Source organism: Schistocerca piceifrons, chromosome 3, assembly GCF_021461385.2.
Source record: "Schistocerca piceifrons isolate TAMUIC-IGC-003096 chromosome 3, iqSchPice1.1, whole genome shotgun sequence".
NCBI classification, from domain to species: domain Eukaryota; kingdom Metazoa; phylum Arthropoda; class Insecta; order Orthoptera; family Acrididae; genus Schistocerca; species Schistocerca piceifrons.
Genome location: NC_060140.1, coordinates 469,892,078 through 469,915,698, shown reverse-complemented (window position 1 = coordinate 469,915,698; position 23,621 = coordinate 469,892,078). Strand labels below are relative to the sequence as shown.

At 43.5% G+C, this 23,621-nt stretch overlaps 1 protein-coding gene and 1 non-coding gene across 4 annotated transcripts in view; one reads left to right on the top strand and one right to left on the bottom strand.

Annotated features, from left to right (window-relative positions):
- Positions 1-23,621, bottom strand: part of LOC124787689 (acyl-protein thioesterase 1) — a 148,831-nt gene that overhangs the window by 43,581 nt on the left and 81,629 nt on the right. For all 3 annotated transcript variants that reach the window (XR_007015991.1, XR_007015990.1, XM_047254516.1), the window contains exon 5: positions 23,231-23,477. Coding sequence is in view for 1 of the 3 variants with exons in the window: in XM_047254516.1 (XP_047110472.1) it covers positions 23,231-23,477 (247 nt within the window). In the remaining 2 variants the exon portion in view is untranslated. The remainder of the gene's footprint in view (positions 1-23,230; positions 23,478-23,621) is intronic.
- Positions 2,594-2,668, top strand: Trnas-uga. Its single transcript has one exon. It is a non-coding gene; the product is annotated as a tRNA-Ser (tRNA).

The following is a 23,621-nucleotide window of genomic DNA, read 5'->3' as shown; positions in this document are numbered from 1 at the left end:
AGTTGTCGAGTGTAACTTCGATTCGTAACAACTCTCCACAACTATCTACTTCAATTTCACTACACAGTAACAGCAACAAATACGCCCCCAGCAACTGAATTTAGTCTGTCCTTCCTGAACATTATTATGTACTTGGTAAATACCTGCAAAGATTTTTGCTTCAGTGCTTTTTATGAGAGTGCTTGGAGCCCTGGTTGTTTCCCAACACAGCTATGACAATTTATGACTAATTGTCAGGTTTCCTATATCCACCCTCATTCTATGTTTGATCAGCTCTGTTTGAGATTGTACCCACATTTGTAGATTAGCACTGATTCAGTTTTCATTCCATAGACCCAAAAATGAGACGATTCTCGTGGATGTTAACATGTCAGAAAGTATAACATAAAAAACAAGACATCTGAATATAATACTTACTACCCTGATCATTTGTCAAGAGATTGCAAAAATAGGTTAGTAAAATTTACAGAATCAATACACTGTCAGAATGGAACACTGTTATGCACTTTTAATAAATTTATAACACAAAAAATACCTAATCTCGACTGTTGTGACCAAGAGCTGTCAAAAACTGAAATCCAACAGACATTTTTTACTTAAGCTGGACAAACAGTCTCTTAAGATATTTGCCCTTTTAAGATATTCATCTACAGAGTAAAATTTAAACTGTTCTTTATCTGAATCCAAGTTTTTAATGGTTGCTGGCAAAATAACTGAAAATGCGTGTTCCTGAATATTGGACCCCTTATGGACCAAGGCAAGTGATTTTAGGTCTTTATGTAGATTGTTCTTTTTCCTTGTACTGATACTATGTATTGAGCTATTGGTTGGAAACACAGATATATTACTTGCAACAAATTTCATCAGGGAATAAATATACTGAGAAGCAGTGGTTAGAATACCAAGTTCCTTGAACAGGCTTCTACATGATGTTCTTGAATTTACATCAGCAATGATTCTTATTATATGCTAAAAACTTTTGCTCTGTTTGACTAGTTACCCCAGAATATGACCCCACATGACATAACAGAAAAAGAGTAAGCAAGGTATGCAAGTTTTTTATATTTATATCTCCTACCTCTGACATCGTTCTCACTGCAAATACAGACTTGTTCAGGCACTTCAGCAATTCTATGATATACCTCTCACAACTGAATTTATTATCGAGTTGTAATCTCAGAAATTGAACACTGTCAGCCTTTTCCAACTGAATGTCTTCATATGTTATACACATGCTGGAAGGAAATCTCTTAGAGGTTCTGAACTGCATATAGTGGGTATTTCCAAAGTTTAATGGCAGTGAATTAGTTTTAAGCTGTTTATTAATGTCAGTGAAAACTTGATTAGCAGCTATTTCTAAACCTGTACTTGAGTTCCTGCTTATAGCAAAGTTTGTATCATTTGCAAAGCAATGACACCCTTTGTTTCCTGTTAGTTAAATAAGACTCAAACCATTTCGCAGCATTGCCGGTGACATCATAATATTCTAATTTACTTAAAAGAATGATGTGATTCACACAGTCACAGAAAATGCCAGTAGCCTCTAATTTATTATCTATTAAGTTCATTTTCATTGAAAGGGTAAATAGCTTTCTCTATGTCAATATTACGAAAAGGAAAGTTGCTACTCACCATATAGTGGACATGCTGAGTCACAGATACGCACAACAAAAAGACAGTCACAAATAAAGCTTTCGGCCAGTAAGGCCTTCGTCAACAACAGATGACGCGCACGCGCACACGCACACGCACACACACACACACACACACACACACACACACACACACACACACACACACACACACACACACACACACACACACAGAACTGCAACCACATGGCAGTTGCCCGAGACTGCAGTCGTGTGTGAGAGTTGCGTTTTGTGTGTGTGTGTGTGTGTGTGTGTGTGTGTGTGTGTGTGTGTGTGTGTGTGTGTGTGTGGTCTGTTGTTGACGAAGGCCTTACTGGCAGAAACTTTTATCTGTAACTGTCTTTTTGTTGTGCCTACCTGCGGCTCAGCATGTCCGCTATATGGTGAGTAGCAACTTCCTTTTTCATAATATTGTTACATTCCATCCTGGATTTTCCATTGTTTGATTTTTTCCTCTATATCAGAATCCTTAAGAAACCCAAACTGTGACTTGGACAATATATTATTTGCAGTTAGATGCTTAAATGAAACTTCCTGGCAGATTAAAACTGTGTGCCCGACCAAGACTCGAACTCGGGACCTTTGCCTTTCGCGGGCAAGTGCTCTACCAACTGAGCTACCGAAGCACGACTCACGCCGGTACTCACAGCTTTACTTTTGCCAGTACCTCGTCTCCTACCTTCCAAACTTTACAGAAGCTCTCCTGCGAACCTTGCAGAACTAGCACTCCTGAAAGAAAGGATATTACGGAGACATGGCTTAGCCACAGCCTGGGGGATGTTTCCAGAATGAGATTTTCACTCTGCAGCGGAGTGTGTGCTGATATCCTTTCCTTCAGGAGTGCAGTTCTGCAAGGTTCGCAGGAGAGCTTCTGTAAAGTTTTGGAAGGTAGGAGACGAGGTACTGGCAGAAGTAAAGCTGTGAGTACCGGGCGTGAGTCGTGCTTCGGTAGCTCAGTTGGTAGAGCACTTGCCCGTGAAAGGCAAAGGTCCCGAGTTCGAGTCTCGGTCGGGCACATAGTTTTAATCTGCCAGGAAGTTTCATATCAGCGCACACTCCGCTGCAGAGTGTAAATCTCATTCTAGATGCTTAAATATTTTTGAAAAAGCTGGCAAAAGTGAAATTGGTCAATAGTTTGATGGTACCTCTTTATCCCCCCTCTTATAAAGAGTCTTAACTTCAGCATATTTTAGCCAGTCTGGAAATGTTCCACTGATAAGAGACTGATTACACAAATAACATGAGACAGAACTTCACTCTCATGAGCACTCTTTGATTAATTTGGTTGATATGTTATCATATCCACTAAAATACTTAGATTTTAAGTATTTTATGATGGTTGCTACTTCTTTGGGAGACTTGAGTGTCATTTCCATTTTACTGAATTTATTTTTATAGACTGGTCTCAGATTCTCCATTGCACTGCACACCGAACCTGAGAACCTCAAACTGTCAGGAACAGAAATAAAGTACTAGTTTACGAGGTTTGCAACACTACATGCACTTGTTACCAACGTCTCATTTATTTTTTGAGTTATTTGTTGCTCTTCCTTTTTGGCCCCACCTTTTTCTGTCTTCACTATATCACCATGCAGTTTTTATTTTGTTGCCTGATGTAATTATCTTTTTCTCATAATAAAGCTGCTTTGATTTCTGGATTACTTGCTTCAATATTTTGCAGTATTCTTTGTAATGCATTGTAATGTTAACATCAGAGCTGTTCCTAGATAGTAATTACAGTCTCCTTTTTGTCCCACGTGATATCTTTATTCCTTGTGTAATCCATGGTTTATTTTTTTTACTTCTGTTTCATTTGAGTTACCTTTAGAGGAAAACAGTTTTCAAAAGTGGAAGTAACTTCATTAATGAGTGTTTTGTACATTCTATTTGAGTCAGAAGTATTGTAAACGACTATTCAGTTCATGTCCTTGAGCAATCTCCTGAAATTCTCAATTTTTGACTGATTTTATTAACCTCCTAAACTCAGATTTAATAGATTTTTTTTTATTTTTTTTTATCCTGACAAGTTTCAACATTTAACACAAGATGCTGCATGTAATGATCAGACAGCCCATTTACAATTGGTTTTATGATATGACTTGTTTTCCTAGATTTGTCTACAAAGATATTATCAATAACAGTGTCAGAGCATTTACATATCTTAGTTGCAAAGTTCACAGTAGGAACTAACAGTGTTACTGATTGCAATAACTGTTCACTGACATAGCTTTTCAATAAACCCACATTAAACACCAGCAACCACTACTTCCTTGTTTTTTACTGTGAGATGGGACAACAGAGCTTCGAGATTTTTTCTGAAGAGGTTAAAGTTTCCTATAGGTGCTCTGTATGTACTTACTGTCATAAATGACTTGTGATGAAATACTACTACTGTTGCACCAGCTTGTAAGTGCTGCTCTGAGCAAAATTTTTTAACATAAATATTCTTGAAATCAAAACAGTTTCTGACAAATGGGGCAACTCCTCCTTTCTCCATATTTTCTCTAGAGAAGTAAGAAGCTAACCTGATTCCTGTAACATTTAACATTTCTATACCAGTGGTCACGTGATGTTCAGAGAGACAGATTACACCAACTAGTTTGCTCAACTCTAATTCTTCAACACAAATAAGCAACTCATTAAGCCTGCCCATTAGTCCAGTACCATTACTGCTACGAAAGGGGCTCCATAAGGTGGTGTCAACAGCCCGCAAGTCGTTTGCTAAAACAGCCGGCAAACCCAAGCAGGAACGTAAACGATTAAAAAATGGGCAGTCTGTCAGGAAGTTGCAGACAGTTAAAATGTGGGCGCAATGTGTACAAAGTGGTGGGGTAGTGCCACTTATCAAATGACGATGACCATTCATGACATGGCTGGACAAAGTAAGGAGATGGTCAACTGCAGAACGCCGCACTTGAAATCCACACTGTGCATTCATCAGCAAATTTCAAGACTCGAGCCACCACACCAGCCAGCATGAATCATACGTTCCGTCACCCTGCAAACTCAGCTGGTAAGAGAGATGAGGTGGTAGCTAAAAGGAAGGTTTTTGTCCTTACGTGGCTTAGGTATTGGTATGACTGAGGCTTCACGCCAGCATCCGGGAAATGTGCCCTCTGCCCTGATGCAGTTGTATGCGTTAAGCAGAAAGTGCTTGCATGCAAGAGAAAGGTGCTGCAACATCTGAATGTGGATTGCGTCTGGCCCTGGGGCGGAGGATCGGGATGAACTCAGAGCATGATCTAGCTCCCTCATAGTAAATGCGGCATTGTAGCACTCACGATTCGGAGAAGAGAAGAATATCGCCTGAGCCTCCACTGCTCAATTCCGATGGAGAAAAGCAGGGTGATAGTTGGAAGAGCTTGGAACATCTGCAAAATGGCGGCCCAAGGTATTGGAGTAGGAGTCGGCAAACGGGCAGCACACAGGAAATGGTTGCTAGAGTAGGCATTAGAAAGAACAGACCACTCAAGATGATGGGCAAGCTAGGCAGTGCAGAAGGATAGGTCCAAATGGGAACAGGTGTGCAAGGAGTCGGAAAGGAAAGTGAGTGCTCCGTGCTCCAGTGTTAAGGCCGAAGTGGTTAAGGAGGTCAGCCAATAGGGCACCTCTCTGATAGATCCTGGAAGAACCCCAAAGGGGATGATGTGCATTGAAGTCACCAAGTAGCAAATATGTGGGAAGTTTGTTGTTGTTGTTGTTGTGGTCTTCAGTCCTAAGACTGGTTTGATGCAGCTCTCCATGCTACTCTATCCTGTGCAAGCTTTTTCATCTCCCAGTACCTACTGCAACCTACATCCTTCTGAATCTGCTTAGTGTATTCATCTCTTGGTCTCCCTCTACGATTTTTACCCTCCACGCTGCCCTCCAATACTAAATTGGTGATCCCTTGATGCCTCAGAACATGTCCTACCAACCGATCCCTTCTTCTGGTCAAGTTGTGCCACAAACTTCTCTTCTCCCCAATCCTATTCAATACTTCCTCATTAGTTATGTGATCTACCCATCTAATCTTCAGCATTCTTCTGTAGCACCACATTTCAAAAGCTTCTATTCTCTTCTTGTCCAAACTATTTATCGTCCATGTTTCACTTCCATACATGGCTACACTCCATACGAATACTTTCAGAAATGACTTCCTGACACTTAAATCAATACTGGATGTTAACAAATTTCTCTTCTTCAGAAACGCTTTCCTTGCCATTGCCAGCCTACATTTTATATCCTCTCTACTTCGACCATTATCAGTTATTTTGCTCCCCAAATAGCAAAACTCCTTTACTACTTTAAGTGCCTCATTTCCTAATCTAATTCCCTCAGCATCACCCGACTTAATTAGGCTACATTCCATTATCCTTGTTTTGCTTTTGTTGATGTTCATCTTATATCCTCCTTTCAAGACACTGTCCATTCCATTCAACTGCTCTTCCAAGTCCTTTGCTGTCTCGGACAGAATTACAATGTCATCGGCGAACCTCAAAGTTTTTATTTCTTCTCCATGAATTTTAATACCTACTCCGAATTTTTCTTTTGTTTCCTTTACTGCTTGCTCAATATACAGATTGAACAACATCGGGGAGAGGCTACAACCCTGTCTTACTCCCTTCCCAACCACTGCTTCCCTTTCATGTCCCTCGACTCTTATAACTGCCATCTGGTTTCTGTACAAATTGTAAATAGCCTTTCGCTCCCTGTATTTTACCCCTGCCACCTTTAGAATTTGAAAGAGAGTATTCCAGTCAACATTGTCAAAAGCTTTCTCTAAGTCTACAAATGCTAGAAACGTAGGTTTGCCTTTCCTTAATCTTTCTTCTAAGATAAGTCTTAAGGTCAGTATTGCCTCACGTGTTCCAGTGTTTCTACGGAATCCAAACTGATCTTCCCCGAGGTTGGCTTCTACTAGTTTTTCCATTCGTCTGTAAAGAATTCGTGTTAGTATTTTGCAGCTGTGACTTATTAAGCTGATAGTTCGGTAATTTTCACATCTGTCAACACCTGCTTTCTTTGTGATTGGAATTATTATATTCTTCTTGAAGTCTGAGGGTATTTCGCCTGTCTCATACATCTTCCTCACCAGATGGTAGAGTTTTGTCAGGACTGGCTCTCCCACGGCCGTCAGTAGTTCCAATGGAATATTGTCTACTCCGGGGGCTTTGTTTCGACTCAGGTCTTTCAGTGCTCTGTCAAACTCTTCACGCAGTATCATATCTCCCATTTCATCTTCATCTACATCCTCTTCCATTTCCATAATATTGTCCTCAAGTACATCGCCCTTGTATAGACCCTCTATATACTCCTTCCACCTTTCTGCTTTCCCTTCTTTGCTTAGAACTGGGTTTCCATCTGAGCTCTTGATATTCATACAAGTCGTTCTCTTATCTCCAAAGGTCTCTTTAATTTTCCTGTAGGCGGTATCTATCTTACCCCTAGTGAGATAGGCCTCTACATCCTTACATTTGTCCTCTAGCCATCCCTGCTTAGCCATTTTGCACTTCCTGTCGATCTCATTTTTGAGACGTTTGTATTCCTTTTTGCCTGTTTCGCTTACTGCATTTTTATATTTTCTCCTTTCATCAATTAAATTCAATATTTCTTCTGTTACCCAAGGATTTCTACTAGCCCTCGTCTTTTTACCTACTTGATCCTCTGCTGCCTTCACTACTTCATCCCTCAAAGCTACCCATTCTTCTTCTACTGTATTTATTTCCCCCATTCCTGTCAATTGCTCCCTTATGCTCTCCCTGAATCTCTGTACCACCTCTGGTTCTTTCAGTTTATCCAGGTCCCATCTCCTTAAATTCCCACCTTTTTGCAGTTTCTTCAGTTTTAATCTACAGGTCATAACCAATAGATTGTGGTCAGAGTCCACATCTGCCCCTGGAAATGTCTTACAATTTAAAACCTGGTTCCTAAATCTCTGTCTTACCATTATATAATCTATCTGATACCTTTTAGTATCTCCAGGGTTCTTCCATGTATACAACCTTCTTTCATGATTCTTAAACCAAGTGTTAGTTATGATTATGTTGTGCTCTGTGCAAAATTCTACCAGGCGGCTTCCTCTTTCATTTCTGTCCCCCAATCCATATTCACCTACTATGTTTCCTTCTCTCCCTTTTCCTACACTCGAATTCCAGTCACCCATGACTATTAAATTTTCGTCTCCCTTCACAATCTGAATAATTTCTTTTATTTCATCATACATTTCTTCAATGTCTTCGTCATCTGCAGAGCTAGTTGGCATATAAACTTGTACTACTGTAGTAGGTGTGGGCATCGTATCTATCTTGGCCACAATAATGCGTTCACTATGCTGTTTGTAGTAGCTTACCCGCATTCCTATTTTCCTATTCATTATTAAACCTACTCCTGCATTACCCCTATTTGATTTTGTGTTTATAACCCTGTAGTCACCTGACCAGAAGTCTTGTTCCTCCTGCCACCGAACTTCACTAATTCCCACAATATCTAACTTCAACCTATCCATTTCCCTTTTTAAATTTTCTAACCTACCTGCCCGATTAAGGGATCTGACATTCCACGCTCCGATCCGTAGAACGCCAGTTTTCTTTCTCCTGATAACGACATCCTCTTGAGTAGTCCCCGCCCGGAGATCCGAATGGGGGACTATTTTACCTCCGGAATATTTTACCCAAGAGGACGCCATCATCATGTAATCATACAGTAAAGCTGCATGCCCTCGGGAAAAATTACGGCTGTAGTTTCCCCTTGCTTTCAGCCGTTCGCAGTACCGGCACGGCAAGGCCGTTTCGGTTATTGTTACAAGGCCAGATCAGTCAATCATCCAGACTGTTGCCCTTGCAACTACTGAAAAGGCTGCTGCCCCTCTTCAGGAACCACACGTTTGTCTGGCCTCTCAACAGATACCCCTCCGTTGTGGTTGCACCTACGGTACGGCTATCTGTATCGCTGAGGCACGCAAGCCTCCCCACCAACGGCAAGGTCCATGGTTCATGGGGGGAGTAGCTGTGGGAAGTAGCTGCCCAATAATCTGAAGGAAGTCTGCCCTGGTGACATCGAATGACAGAGGGACATAAATGGTACAGAGGAAAAAAGTCAGGTGGAGAAGGAAAAGGCGAACTGCAACAGCTTGAAGATGGGTAGTCAGCGAGATGGGTTGACTATGAATGTCATCCCGTATGATCAGCACGACACCCACATGAGATGGAATGCTAACCTCAGGGGGAAGTCAAACGGAATTGGTAGGAAATGTGAAAGCTCAAAGTGGTCGTGAGGGTCCAATTTCATTTCCTGAAGGCAGAGTGCAAGAGGACACTGTGATGATAAAAACAGCCATAAATCCTCTTTGTGGGACCGAAGGCCGTGAATATTCCATTGGAAGAGAGTCATAATGAGGAAGAAATATAGGGGTGGCACCTCGATGGCTGCTGAGTGACAGTCAGTAAGGAGTCGCTACTACAGGGCACAGAAGCAGGTGGATCCTGCTCCATGGTGTCCACAGAAGCATCGGCTTGCTTGTTGGTCGGTCCGTCGAGTCCAACACTGAAAAATGGTTGGTGGTGAGCACGGGCGACACGGAGGCCGGCAGCGCTAAGGTATCACGTGGTGCTACTATCGAAGAGGATCTTCAAGTTGGCGAAGGAGAAAATCATTTGCCTTTGGTGGACTTCCTCTAACCAGAAAGGCTCGAAGAAGACTAGGGTTTTGTTTGGATGGAGGGACGTAGGAAGTCTTCAATGGGAGTACTACTCCTGTCCTTTCCAGCCTACCAGTTGTGTAGCTGGTGGCTTTGTCTGATGGCTTTGTGCACAGCTGGATGAGGGGATGGCGATGCTACCTTGACACTAGGCGATTTCACAACCTCAGAGCTGAATGGAGATCGCATGTCTGCATGGTCATGTCCTTTATGGAGCGAGAGGTAACACGAACAGACCTATAGGTACCAGACGGGAGAATGCTGGGTTTGTGACTAGCTAGTAACTTGTGAGCTACTGGGTAAGGCACTTTTTCCTTTACTCGGATCTCTTGGATAGCCCACTCATAAAGATACATGGAGCAATCCCGAGAGGCGGTGGCATGGCCGCCATTGCAGTTGATACAGCAGGGAGGAGGAGGTGGACAGTAGCCCTCATGCGCATCCCTGCCACAGGTGACACATTTGGCTGGGTGTCGACAAGATGTTCTAGTGTGGTTGAAATGATGACACTGGTAGCAGCACATTGGGTTCAGAATATACAGTTGGACTGTTGGTTGATTGGTTTAAAAGAGGGGGGAAGGGACCAAACTACGAGGTCATCGGTCCCTTGTTCCTAATAAAATAATGCCACAAATGTGAGAATAAAGCAGATGTGACATATAACTCAAAACAGAAAGAAAGGAAAAACCACAAGAAAGAAGGAAAGGCAATGAACACTAAAAGGAACAAAAGAGGACAAGAAAACAACAGAGAGACGCTACAAACAGAAGTGAGTAAAACAAGAAAGCAGATTACAGTGGCTGGCCAAGGAAAAGCCAGCCACTCTGCATCACGTTAAAACCTCTGCCCTAAAAGCACTAGAGTGGAGGACACAGAGGGACAAAGGACACTTGCTAAAACTTAGATCAAATGATAAAACCCACCCTCACGAATAAAACGTAAAATAATGTCAGCCAATGAGGCGCTGTCAGATAAAATGAGCGGCAACGAGTCTGGTAACACGAGATTTCATCGCTGGGCAGTCAAAGTGGGACAGTGCATGAGAATATGGGCCACTGTCAACCGGGCGCCACACCGTCATTGGGGCGGGTGTTCACGGTGCAAGAGGTAACCGTGGGTCACCCAAGCATGGCCAATGTGGAGCCAGCAGAAGACAACTGATTCCCTGCGAGAGGCCTGCATGGAAGACTTCCACACATTCGTAGTCTCCTTAATGACATGCAGTTTGTTGTGCGTACTGTTATGTCATTCCGTCTCCCAAAGCCAAAAAACCCTACCGCGTTAAGCCAGAACGCAGGTCAGGTTCAGTGACGCCCATCTCCAGAAGAGGTTTCCACGTAACCTGTTTGGCCACACTGTTGGCAAGTTTGTTGCCTGGGATGCCGAAGTGTCCTGGGGTCCACACAAACACCACTGAATGAAGGGACTGGTCCAGGGCATAGATGGACTCCTGGATGGATGCCGCCAAAGGATGGCGAGGGTAGCACTGGTCGATAGCATGTAGGCTGCTCAAGGAGTCAGTACACAGAAGAAACAATTCCTCGGGGCATGAACGGATATAATGAAGTGCACGAAATATGGCCACCAGCTCTGCAGTGAATACACTGCAGTCATCAGGCAAGGAATGCTGTTCAATATGGCCACTGTGGACAAAGGCAAAGCCAACATCACCATCAGCCATCGAGCCGTTGGTGTAAACCACTTCAGAGCCCCTGAACACTTCAAGCATTGAGAGGAACTGACAGCGGAGACCCGCAGGGTTAACGGAGTCCTTAGGGCCACACGAAATGTCCAGGCAAAGCTTTGGCCTAGAGCTACACCATGGAGGTGTATGTGAATGTACCTCGAGCAGAGGTGGTGCAGGGAAGGACTCCAGTTCAGACAGAAGTGATCGCATGAGAACCACAATCGTTAGCCCTGACCTGGGCTGCCTATGCAGGAGGCGAACTGCCCTGGTTGGAAAAATAAGATGGTAATTAGCATGTTCAAGAGAGCTATGAATATGTGCAACGTAACTGGCGAGCAGTTGTGCACATCGGATCTTCAATGGAGGAACTCCAGCCTCCACCAGTACGCTTGTCACTGGACTCATCCTAAAAGCTACTGTTGCTAGTCGAACTCCGCAATGGTGCAATGGGTCGAGCAAAAGCAATGCTGAAGCGCCGCCGAACCGTAAATCACACTCCCACAGTCAAGGCAGGATTGAACAAGGTCTCTGTAGAGCTGTAGCAGCGTGGAGTGATCTGCACCACAGTTGATGTTGTTCAGGAAGTGGAGGGCATTGAGGTGCTGCCAACACTTCCATTTAAGCTGACAAAGATGAGGAAGCCATGTCAAATGAGCATTGAAAACCAGACCTAAGAATCGATATGTCTCCACTACAGTGAGTGGATTGTCATTAATGTAAAGTGCTGGTTCTGGACGAACGGTATGATGCCGACAAATGTATGAAACACATCTTCATGGCTGAAAACTGGAAGCCATGGGCTAGAGCCCATGACTGCACCTTGTGGATGGCTCCCTGTAGGCAATGCTCAGCAACACCAGTACTGGAAATGCAGAAGTCATCTGCATACAGAGAAAGTGAGACGGAGGGCCTGACAGCTTCTGCTAGACTGTTAATGGCCACTAAAAATACACACACACTCAATATGGAGCCCTGCGAGACTCCATTCTCCTGGATATGGATGGAACTATGGGATGCACCAACTTGGACACTGAAAGTACAGAGCGGCAACAAGTTTTGGATAAAAATCGGGAGTGAGCCCTGGAGACCCCACTCATACAATGTGGCAAGGATATGATGTCGCCAGGTCATGTCGAATGCTTTACGTAAGTCAAAAAAGATGGCAACCAGGTGTTGGCATCTGGAAAAGGCTGTTCGGATGGCAGATTCTAGGAACACAAGATTATCAGTGGTAGACATGGAGCCAGAAGGCCACGCGACTCCAGGACCCAAACCAACTGCCGACACGCTATACGTTCCAGCAGCTTACGCCATTGTGATGGAAAGATGCCATCGCATCAGATCTGGTTGAAGAGGACGAGGACAGGTCACTTGCAGTCAGAGGAGAAATGTTTAATCACCTGGCTGTGGATACCATGAGGCCCAGGAGACGTGTTGGGGCAATGTGCAAGAGCACTGAGGAGCTCCCACTCTGTACATGGAGCATTACAGGATTCATTGTGGCGTGTAGTGAAGGGGAGGACTTTCCGGCATGGAACATTCAATGAGGCAGTTTACACCTCAGACTCACCTGCTGCCACTGACTTATGGCCTGAGCAGTCTATATCCTTTTTGTCTGTGGGTCTGGCGAGATCTAGGTCCTCAGCATTGAAAACCAGACGCCAGAATCTCCACCCCATCCTCAGATGCAGAGCTTGTATGTAGCGGTTGTGTGGGTGCCACTGCAATTTCCTTGGTCTTAGGGGTCTTCCATTTGGATTTCCCTTGCTACTCGTTGGGTTTCCCCAGCTGGGAGGACTTCACTGGCTCAGTCTCCAAGACTGAGGATGAGCGTGAAGCCCTGCAACTGGCTGCTTTTGAGCTCTTCAGCCACTGGCAGGTGTCATATTTCCCAGTAGCAGAAATCTGGGAAGGGAATGACCCACAGGACCCCTTCCTAGCAAGAGAATCCGAAGAAGACTTATGCTTTTCCGGCTTAGAAGTGGGGATGGACGTCCCTGATGGTTGGGGGAAGGGGTGGGGGGGGGGGGGGGTGTTGCTCCCGAAGTAGGTGGTGTGGGAGCAACAGGGAGGGAAATGCCCCCCACCATCAAGGGGGCAGTGTAGTCTTCTGGCTTTGAGAGGTGACTGGGGTTGGCGGAGCTGATGGTGCCAGAACTGTTGTAGCGGCAGCGTAAGGCGATGCCATACATACAGGATGCAGGTGTTCAAATTTTCTCTTAGCCTCAGTTTAGGTTAGTCGGTCCAGGGTCTTGTACTCCATGGGTTTCCTTTCTTTTTGGAGAATCCTGCAGTCTGGCGAGCAAGGCGAATGGTGCTTTCCCCAGTTGACACAGATAGGAGGTGGGGCACACGGAGTATTGGGATGTGATGGGTGTCCACAATCTCGACATGTGACGTTGGAAGTACCGCGAGAAAACATATGGCCGAATTTCCAACACTTAAAGCACCACATCGGGGGAAGGATATAGAGCTTTACATCACAGTGGTAGACCATCACCTTGACCTTCTCAGGCGATGTATCACCCCCGAAGGCCAAGATAAAGGCACCAGCAGAAACCTGATTATCCCTTGGACCCTAGTGGACACGCTGGATGAAATGTATACCTCACCACTCTAAATTGGCATGCAGCTCATCGTCAGATTGCAAAAGAAGGTCACTGTGAAATGATACTCTGGATCATGTTTAAGCTCTTGTGGGGCATGACGGGTGCAGAGACATCCCCCAGATTGTCACAAGTGAGTAACACCCGTGACTGAGCAGAGGATGCTGTTTTGATTACGAATGACCAAGATCTCATTTTGGACAATCCCTCCACCTCCCCAAACTTGTCCTCTAAATGCTCAACTAAAAACCGAGTCTTCATCGTCATGAAAGATTCCACATCAGCTCTCGAACATACAAAGTGCTGGGGAGAATAAGATCCGCTGCCATCCTTAGCCTGACATTCCTCCCATGGTGTGGCCATGGAGGAGAAAGATTTGGGGTCATACTTCTATGCGTTGAATTGAGCACGTGGACACTTAGAGACTGCTGGTGTTTCACCACCAGCAAGAGATGATGGACTACGCTTCATAGCATGTCATCTGCCCTGATGCTACCCACTCTGACCAGGGGGCCTCCCAACAGGTACCACCCAGCCGCAGCAAAGGCCACCTGGCAGGATGGCCATTGCCAGGAGTCCCGATGCCCCTGGGGGATGGTCATCTACCCCTTGGCATATGTGGGGAGTTAATGGCGCAGGCATCAGCAGAGCAATCCCTGTGTGGTCAGAGGGCTACAACCAACAGGGTACATGGCGACCCCACCACAACGGACTGGCTACCGTGCTGGAGATCAGGTGCTAAGTGACACCACAAGGAACCGTGATGCAGGGGGAAGGGTCTTTGAATCATTATGTTTATGTTTTGTAGACGTTGACTGGGGTGATTGTTCACACCTCCTGAACGCCTGACAGGGGGACCAATTGGCAATTTGGGAAGGTTGCAGCTCAGGCAATCACCCCTCCCTGGGCCTGGCCTGTACCATGGGGTACGTGCGAACCCTACCTGTAGACCCGGGGCTGGGAATTACACATTACCCAGTCACCTGTTACGTGTCAGATGCATGTGCCAGCCTTCAGGAGTGCACAGGGAGGAAGAAGAAAAAGAGGAAACTCAAACGATGAGGCGGAGGAATGAGAGGAGAAGGGAAACAAAGAAAGGAAAATGGAGCAAAAAACAAAGGTGAGACTATAACATCCCAGACATGTTCCCCAAGTGAAGGGAAAAAGAATAGCAAGGGGACAGACATGCAGCACGGAAGGGAAAAAATGCTGCAAAGGTTGGGGCCCATGGTAGCCAAGCACGAACCCGCCAAAGAGTGGCGAGCCCCCCGAAGAGCAGCGAGCCCCCTGGAGGGTGGGGAAGGGGGTGATGGGGAGGGAGAATGGGCCAATGATGAACGTAGCCATGTAGCCACACCATATGGTGACACATTCGTCATACGGAGGAACTTCATACACAGTGACTGGAGATGAAGATCCCCACACTTGGCAATTGTATGTGTCCACTTCACCTGTCAGGACCAGGGCCAGCCCTCATCAACTTCAATTCTTGCGAGACAGTGGAGAGTGAAGTCAACACTTTGCGGTGCGTCCTGTGCTTCGAGCTGTTGTACGATATGGATCTCATACGGATACAATTTTTGAATGGTTCAAAGCACCTTCCATACAGTGGACCACAGGATGTTCAACTGTCATGATACAGCATGTGCACTGCCTGATCACTGGGAATTGCATGCAGCATTGTCTGCCACAGCAACAGCGAGTTCATCACCCTCCTGTTGGGCAAGTGGTCGTTGCCTCTTTCCGGATTGACGCCCAGTTTTCCAGCTGATTCGAACTACTTCAACATGCTCTGCACAGTAAGTGGAGAAAGAGGACCCTTCCATAATCCTTTCAGCTGGCGATATTCTTGAAGTGCAGATGCAGCATTATTATTGTTTTGATAATAGAGCTTCACCAATAATGCCCTCTTCCTTTTGTCCAAGCTCATGTTGACACATCAACAAGTGCCTTGCAACTGGTCACATGTGGGAGAATGTGTATCACGATGACTGATCATGGCACCTGGTGGCCATAGTTGAAACTGGACAGTGGCGCTGTGAGGCATGGAAGTCATGCACCCATATTCTTGACATTAATGCTACCATACCGTCGCAGAATCAATATAAAGATGGCCGCCCCACTTGCGACTTGCACCAGGAAAGAACAGCGTTCTGTTATTTGGTTTTTGTGTAGTGAAGGTGTGAAACCTATAAATTCATCGATGAATGAAGGTTCAGTACGGTGATGCATGTTTGTCACAGCAGCAAGTCTACAAATGGAATACGAAGTTTGCAAATGGTGTGACTTCAATGGAAGATGCTCCTCGTCCAGGTCAGGCACAAAGAATTGTGACCCCACAGAACATTGCAGCAGTTGAAGCCATAGTGACCGAAAACCGCCGAGTGACACTGAATGACATTGCAGCATGTTTACAGATTAGTTATGGGTCAGCACACTACATTGTGCATGATGTGCTCCAGTTTCACGAAGTGTCTGCGAGATGGGTGCCACAGCAGCTGACTCCTGAAATGAGAGAACGACGTGTTTATGCTTGTGAAGAACTTCTTCGGCACTTTCAACGAGAAGATGATGGCTTCCTTGTAAGAATCGTTACTGGGGAGGAAACCTGGGTTCACTTCCACCAACCGGAAACGAAGAGAGCGAGCAAGGAATGGCGCCATTCCTCATCACCAAAACCAAAGAAGTTTCGAACAGAACCATCAGCAGGGAAGGTTAACCTGACTCCCTTTTGGGACAAAAAAAGGCATCATTTTGGAGCATTACATGCCTAGAGGGACCACTGTCACCAGTGCATCATACACAGATCTCCTAAAAAATTATCGGGGGCCTGCAATCAAATCAAAGCGACTTGGATTGCTGTCAGCAGGTGTCCCTTTGCAACATGGCAATGCAAGGCCCCACACTGCCCGTATAACAGTTGCAAAAACCACAGACCTGCATTTTGAGTGTCTTCCTCATTCACCATATTCACCAGACCTTATCCCAAGTGATTCCCATATGTTTGGACCACTCAAAGACGCAATGGGAGGAAAGAAGTTCCAATCTCAGTGTATGAGTGGTTGCGCAGACTACCAAAAGAATTTTTTCTAAAGGAATTTATGCACTTTGTAAGTGCTGGAGGACTAGCATTGAGTGTGGGGGAGATTATGTTGATAAGTGATACAGCTTTGTACCACTTCTACATAACAAATAATATTTAAAAAAATATTTAAGGTTTTCATTTGACTCACCCTCGTAGCTGGCTGTACTTGCAACACCATGCATTATTTCAACAAAGAACACAGTTTCATGCAAACGGCAATGGGCTTCAATAAGCACACTTATGTTTCACAAACAGTAAGTATCTGTGATGACTCAGACCCTTGTCTTCTAATTATAAATGAGTAGTCTGACTGTTGAATAAGTGGGGGAATAATACCATGTTGTACAGGGTGCCAGCCAGTCAGGAATATTTTTGAGGTATTGATTAAAAAATTAATTTCAAAGGCCCATTGAAACCTTTACAAGTTTTCTCCCAGAGCAACTTACGTTGTGCCTAAGTGATACAAGTTACCTGTCTTTCAAAACCGAGGCAGGTCTGTCCAGTTTATTTATTTATTTATTGTTCCGTGGGACCACATTAAGGAGAAGTCTCCATGGTCATGGAACGAGTCAATACATGAAATTACAACACGATTGTAGAAACAGATAAAATGAAATCTAAGAAACATATTCAGTTGTAGATTGTAGAAACAGATAAAATGAAATATAAGAAACATATTCAGGCGACACGTCGTTAGTTTAAATAAAGAAAATCAAGAATGTAACACTGGAATTTGCTTAATTTTTTAGCTCTTCCAGGAGCTCCTCGACAGAGTAGAAGGAGTGAGCCATGAGGAAACTCTTCAGTTTAGACTTAAAAGCGTTTGGGCTACTGCTAAGATTTTTGAGTTCTTGTGGTAGCTTATTGAAAATGGATGCAGCAGAATACTGCACTCCTTTCTGCACAAGAGTCAAGGAAGTGGATTCCACACGCAGATTTGATTTCTGCCTAGTATTAACTGAGTGAAAGGTGCTAACTCTTGGGAATAAGCTAATATTGCTAACAACAAACGACATTAAAGAAAATAAATACTGTGAGGGCAATGTCAAAATTCCCAGACTATTGAATAGGGGTCGACAAGAGGTTTTCGAACTTACACCACACATAACTCGAACAGCCCGTTTTTGAGCCAAAAATACCCTTTTTGAATCAGAAAAATTACCCCAAAAAATAATACCATATGACATAAGCGTATGAAAATATGCGAAGTAGACTACTTTTCGTGTTGAAATGTCACTTATTTCAGATACTGTTCTAGTGGTAAATAAAGCGGCATTTAGTTTCTGAACAAGATCCTGAACATGGGCTTTCCACAACAGCTTACTATCTATCTGTACGCCTAGGAACTTGAACTGTTCCGTCTCGCTTATAACATGCCCATTCTGTCTGATTAAAATATCAGTTCTCGTTGAATTGTGAGTTAGAAACTGTAAAAACTGAGTCTTACTGTGATTTAGCATCAAATTATTTTCCACAAGCCATGAACTTAGTTCATGAACTACATTATTTGATAATGTTTCAATATTACACACAAGATCCTTCACTACCAAGCTGGTGTCGTCAGCAAACAGAAATATTTTTGAATCGCCTGTAATACTAGAAGGCATATCATTTATATAAATAAGAAACAGCAGTGGCCCCAGCACCGATCCTTGGGGAACGCCCCATTTAACAGTGCCCCAATGGGACTGAACATCATTACCACTCTCAATATTGCGGAGAATTACCTTCAGCTTTCTGTTCTTAAAGTAAGAGGCGAACCAATTGTAAGCTACTCCCCTTACTCCATAATGTTCCAACTTCTGCAGTAATATTTTGTGGTCAACACAGTCAAAAGCGTTCGTTAAATCAAAGAGAACACCTAACATTCACAACCTTTTATTTAATCCATCCAAAACCTCACAGAGAAAAGAGACTATAGCATTTTCAGTTGTTAAGCCATTTCTAAAACCAAACTGTACATTTGACAGCAAATTATGTGAATTTAAATGCTGCAGTAACCTTGTATATACAACCCTCTCAATAACTTTAGCAAAAACACCGATGGCATAGAAACAGGTCTATAATTATCAACATTATCCCTGTCTCCCTTTTTATAAAGTGGCTTCACTACCGAGTACTTTAATCGGTCAGGAAACCGACCTCTCCTAAAGGAAAAGTTACAGATATGGCTAAGTACTGGGCTAACATACATGGAACAATACTTCAGTATTCTGCTAGATACCCCGTCATATCCATGAGAGTTCTTGGTCTTTAGTGATTTAATTATTAACTCAATCTCCCTCTTGTCAGTATCATGGAGGAGCATTTCAGGTAACAGTCTCTGAACACTTTTTTCTACGAGCGCTATATGATTCCCTGTTGGGACTAGGTTTCTATTTAGTTCACCTGCTATATTCAGAAAGTGATTATTAAATACTGTACATATATGCGACTTATCAGTAACACAGACATTCCCACTACGCACTGAATCTATATCCTCGACCTGTCTCTGCAGACCAGCCACTTCCTTTACGACTGACCATATGGTTTTAATTTTATCCTGAGACTTAGCTATTCTATCTGCATACCACATACTTTTTGCCTTCCTAATAACTTTTTTAAGCACCTTACAATACTGTTTGTAATTAGCTATTGCATTTAGATTGTGACTGTTTCTAACATTTTGATATAATTGCCACTTTGTTCTACAAGATATTCTTATACCTTTAGTCAGCCACCCAGGCTGCCTGTTTGTGCTAGTACCCTGTTTTGAACGTTCTAACGAATAGCAACTTTCAAAGAGCACAAGAAAAGTCTTGAGGAAAGCATTATATTTATCGTCTACTGTATCGGCACTATAAACATCTTGCCACTCTTGTTCCTTGATAAGGTTTACAAAAGTCTCTACAGCAACTGGATCAGCTTTCCTAAAAAGTTGGTAACTATATTTAACATGTGTTGCAGCACAAAAATTTTTTAGACTTAAAATTTGTGCATCATGATCTGAAAGGCCATTCACCATTTTGCTAACAGAATGCCCTTCTAGTAATGACGAATGAACAAAAATATTGTCTATGGTTGTTCTACTGTTCCCTTGCACTCTCGTTGGAAAGAATATGGTTTGTATAAGATTATATGAATTAAGAGGTCTACCAGCATCCTTTTCCTTGCACAATCACTTATACAATTTATATTGAAGTCACCGCATATAACTAACTTTTTGTATTTCCTATAAAGTGAACCAAGAACATGCTCTAGCTTTAGCAAAAATGTTGTGAAATCGGAGTCTGGGGATCTATAAATAACAACAGTAAGAAGTTTAGCTCCACTAAATTAAACCACACCTGCACAACATTCAAACACCTTTTCAGTGCAGTACTTTGAAACATCAATTGACTCGAATGGGATACCATTTTTCACATACATGGCTACTCCCCCACACCGCAAAGAGCTCCTAGAAAAGCTGCCAGCCAACCTGTATCCTGGTAAAGCTGCTGACAAGAGATGGCCTGAGACCTCTGCTGAAACTGCAAGCAAATTCACGCCATTGGTTTTATCCAACATCGTGCGTGGGATACAGGTCACGTGTGAGGACGCTGTAGTGTTCTGCAGTGCTGAACACAGTTGCCTCTCTTTCTCTTGTAATCCAGACCTCGACCAGAACAGACGTCTTTTTGGAAGGCAAGAGCCTCTGGCTTCCCCTTGTGTTGCCCATTTCAATTAATTGTTCGACCTCCTAGACTTGCCTAAACCTGGTAACTTCCGACCCTAGACATGCCCCTTGTACACCATACTTTGAAATATATCCTCTTCATTGTACCTAATTTCCTGTTCTGTCATTTAACTGCAGCCCTGGATGGCCATTCTCAAGTCCTGACCGCTCGACCTCCTGCACACTGCCGTCACGAGGCATATGTAACAACCTTCTCCCCCCTTCCCTGACATATACAGTACAATGTGTTTGGAATGTGTTTTTAATTGTATGTTGCTGCTGGCGGATTTCACCATCAGTCTAACATGCAATCTGCAATAACAGTGCAGCAATGGTGAATCATTATGCACACAGTATATATTTAATACTGTCACCTAGTTATTGTCACCAGCTCAGAGATGGCTGCAGAGAATACAATCACAAATAATGTATCAGTAAGCTGGTGATAACCACTATCATACAGCAGCTGTCAAGTCAGTGAATTTGTGATTTATCCACAATCCTTTGACACCCTCCGTATATTACTTCAACAGCTGAATGTATCAGCCCATTTTAGTTTCTTGAGAGATATGCTGCCTGTACTGCGTCAAAAAGTGTCCCTAGCAGTTCACCAATTGTGTCGTTCATGTATGCTTGTAGTCCAGTGCACAGAAGTTTGAATATACACTGGTTTCTGGTCAACACCTTCCCAAAATGGTGGATTTGGTGTCAATGTTCAAAGCATTAGATTGCTTACATAAATTCACTGGTCCTTTGATCACCAGAACATGTGAAAAATGTTATGCATATTACTCTGTGTAAAACATAAATGATCCTGGTGTCAAACCAGCTATTTGGCAGGATCCACATATTATTGGATAACTTTACATATACACACACCAAGGTGTTACTAAGCATGCACTGCTGCTCCTCTCTTACCCCTATGAGCAATAATATTTTAAAGACATTCTGTAATGCCAAATACAAGGGCTATTCAGAAAATAGGGAATGTTCTGGCATAAAAAAAGGGGGGGGGACTAAGTACAAGAAATACATTTTATAATATACATCTGAAAGAGTGACTGATACACTACTTTTCCATATAGTCACCAAACACATTGAGGCACTTATCATAGCGGTGGCCAAGCTTTGAAAGACCGCTGTAAAATTCTGCCGCCTGAGACTTCAGACAGTGAGTCATGCCCGCCTGGAGTTCCGCGTCATCATCAAAGCACTGCCTTGCAAGCCAGTTCTTTATCTTGGGAAACAAGTGGAAGTCATTTGGTGCAAGATTGGGGCTGTAGGGTGGACAATAACAGGCAGAATTTATGGTTGCTTTACGTTCGAGAGACTCAATCAGCAGCACATCTTGCCTATTCCAAAACACTGTCACCCGCAACTTCCTTGCTGACGGGGGGGGGGGGGGGAGACCTTGTGTGCCCCAGTCCATGGACTGTAATTTTGTCAATTGACATGTTTCACCTAAGTCTTGTCACTGGTTACGATTCGATCCAGTAATGAATCACTACGTTTGTGGTAGGCCTCCAGAAACGTCAACATTCCCCCCATTTGCTGTTCTTTATGGTGCTCTGTAAGCATTTTGGGCACCCATTGTGCACAAAATTTGTGGTAGCCTAGCTTTTGAGTGACAATTTCAAAAAACAAAGTCCGTGAAACTTTTAGAAAAGAAAGTGAAAGTTCCATTATTGTGAAGCGATGGTTTTCATGAATTGTTTCATCAACTTTAGCAATAAGATCGTCAGCCACAATGCTCGGGCGTCCACTCTTGTCTTTATCATGAACATTGGTTTGGACATTTTTAAACCAAATGCACCATTTCTGGACGAAAAATTCACTCATTACATTGTTTCCGTACACTTTGCACAGTTCACGATTAATTTCTATAGTTTTTAGGTTTTTTGCCAACAAAAACCATATCACAGATGGCAACTCGCAACTGGCAGGATTTTCGATTGCAGCACACATTTCAAATTTGAACACGCACATACCAAAATACATGTGATTGGTGCATGCCTAGTGGTGTCAGATGGAAACGTTTCCTACTTTCAGAATAGCCCCCGTACAAAACTCAACTTCTAAGTCTGTTACTCATTTGGCAGTCTGAACAAAACATATTACCTCACACTGCATACAGTACTTTTACTGATACAAAGTTTACATTTCAAAACAACACACTGAAATGATTTGTGTGTGCAAACTGAAGTGACAGATGAAAATTTGTACCAAGGCTGAGATTCCAACCCTGGCCTTCTGCCCACTAGGTCGATGTGCTGACCACTACGTCATCCTGGCACAGTGGCTTTGTAAAACTGCATGGAATACCCTAGCAGGCCTCCCTCCTCAATGCAAATTCCTAGGAAGGTGCAGCTCACTTGGTATGCCTGGATTTCAGACAGGATCTTCCGTTTCGTTTGATGCTGAGGTGCTATTGCAACACATTTGGAAAGCCTCTGCAATGCTTTTCGAGTTTGAGGACCTACCTAGTGAGCTGAGGCATGGATAGGACTTTGGAGTGAGGAGGGTGGCATGCTAGGGTAGTCTGTGCAGTTGTGCAAAGCCACTGTGCCAGTGTGGTGAAGGGGTTAGCAGATCTGCCCAGTGAGCAGGAGATCTGAATTTGAACCCCACCCTTGGAACAAATTTTCATTTGTCACTTCTGGCTGCATCACAGATGTTTGAGATGTGATTTCAAAAAGTCTCTGGAACCATATAGTTCCATTCGGTTAATAAACAGAAGGTCTCAAAATCCTTCAGCTGCTGACGAGATTTTGTCCCATTAGCTACTTCAGACGATACATGCCAGGATAACTACAAAGTAATCAACTTACAGCTGGAAACTGCTTGTGAAGAGGTAGCCAACAAGAGAGAGCTATAACTCCTGCCAGTGGTTTTGGAAACTTGAGAGCTGAATATAGTGCCAAGGCACCTCCTTGTGAGAAGCCTCCCAGGACAATGCGATTTGAAGGTATACCAGCTTTTACTTCCTGTTCAATCATACCGTGCACTAATTCTGTTGCACGTTTTATACCTTCTTCATCCTCAGGCCCATTTGCATCCAAAGTTCGTAGATCAAACCTGTGGAATGAACTAATTAGTTTTTATGCAAAGCATATTGAAGAATGTTTGTAGCAAAAAATATATTTTCTAAATTTGAAGTTAAGTAGGTAAAAGTTTCAAATTTTTGAATGTGATTGCTGGGGAATTGAGAAACCACCTAAG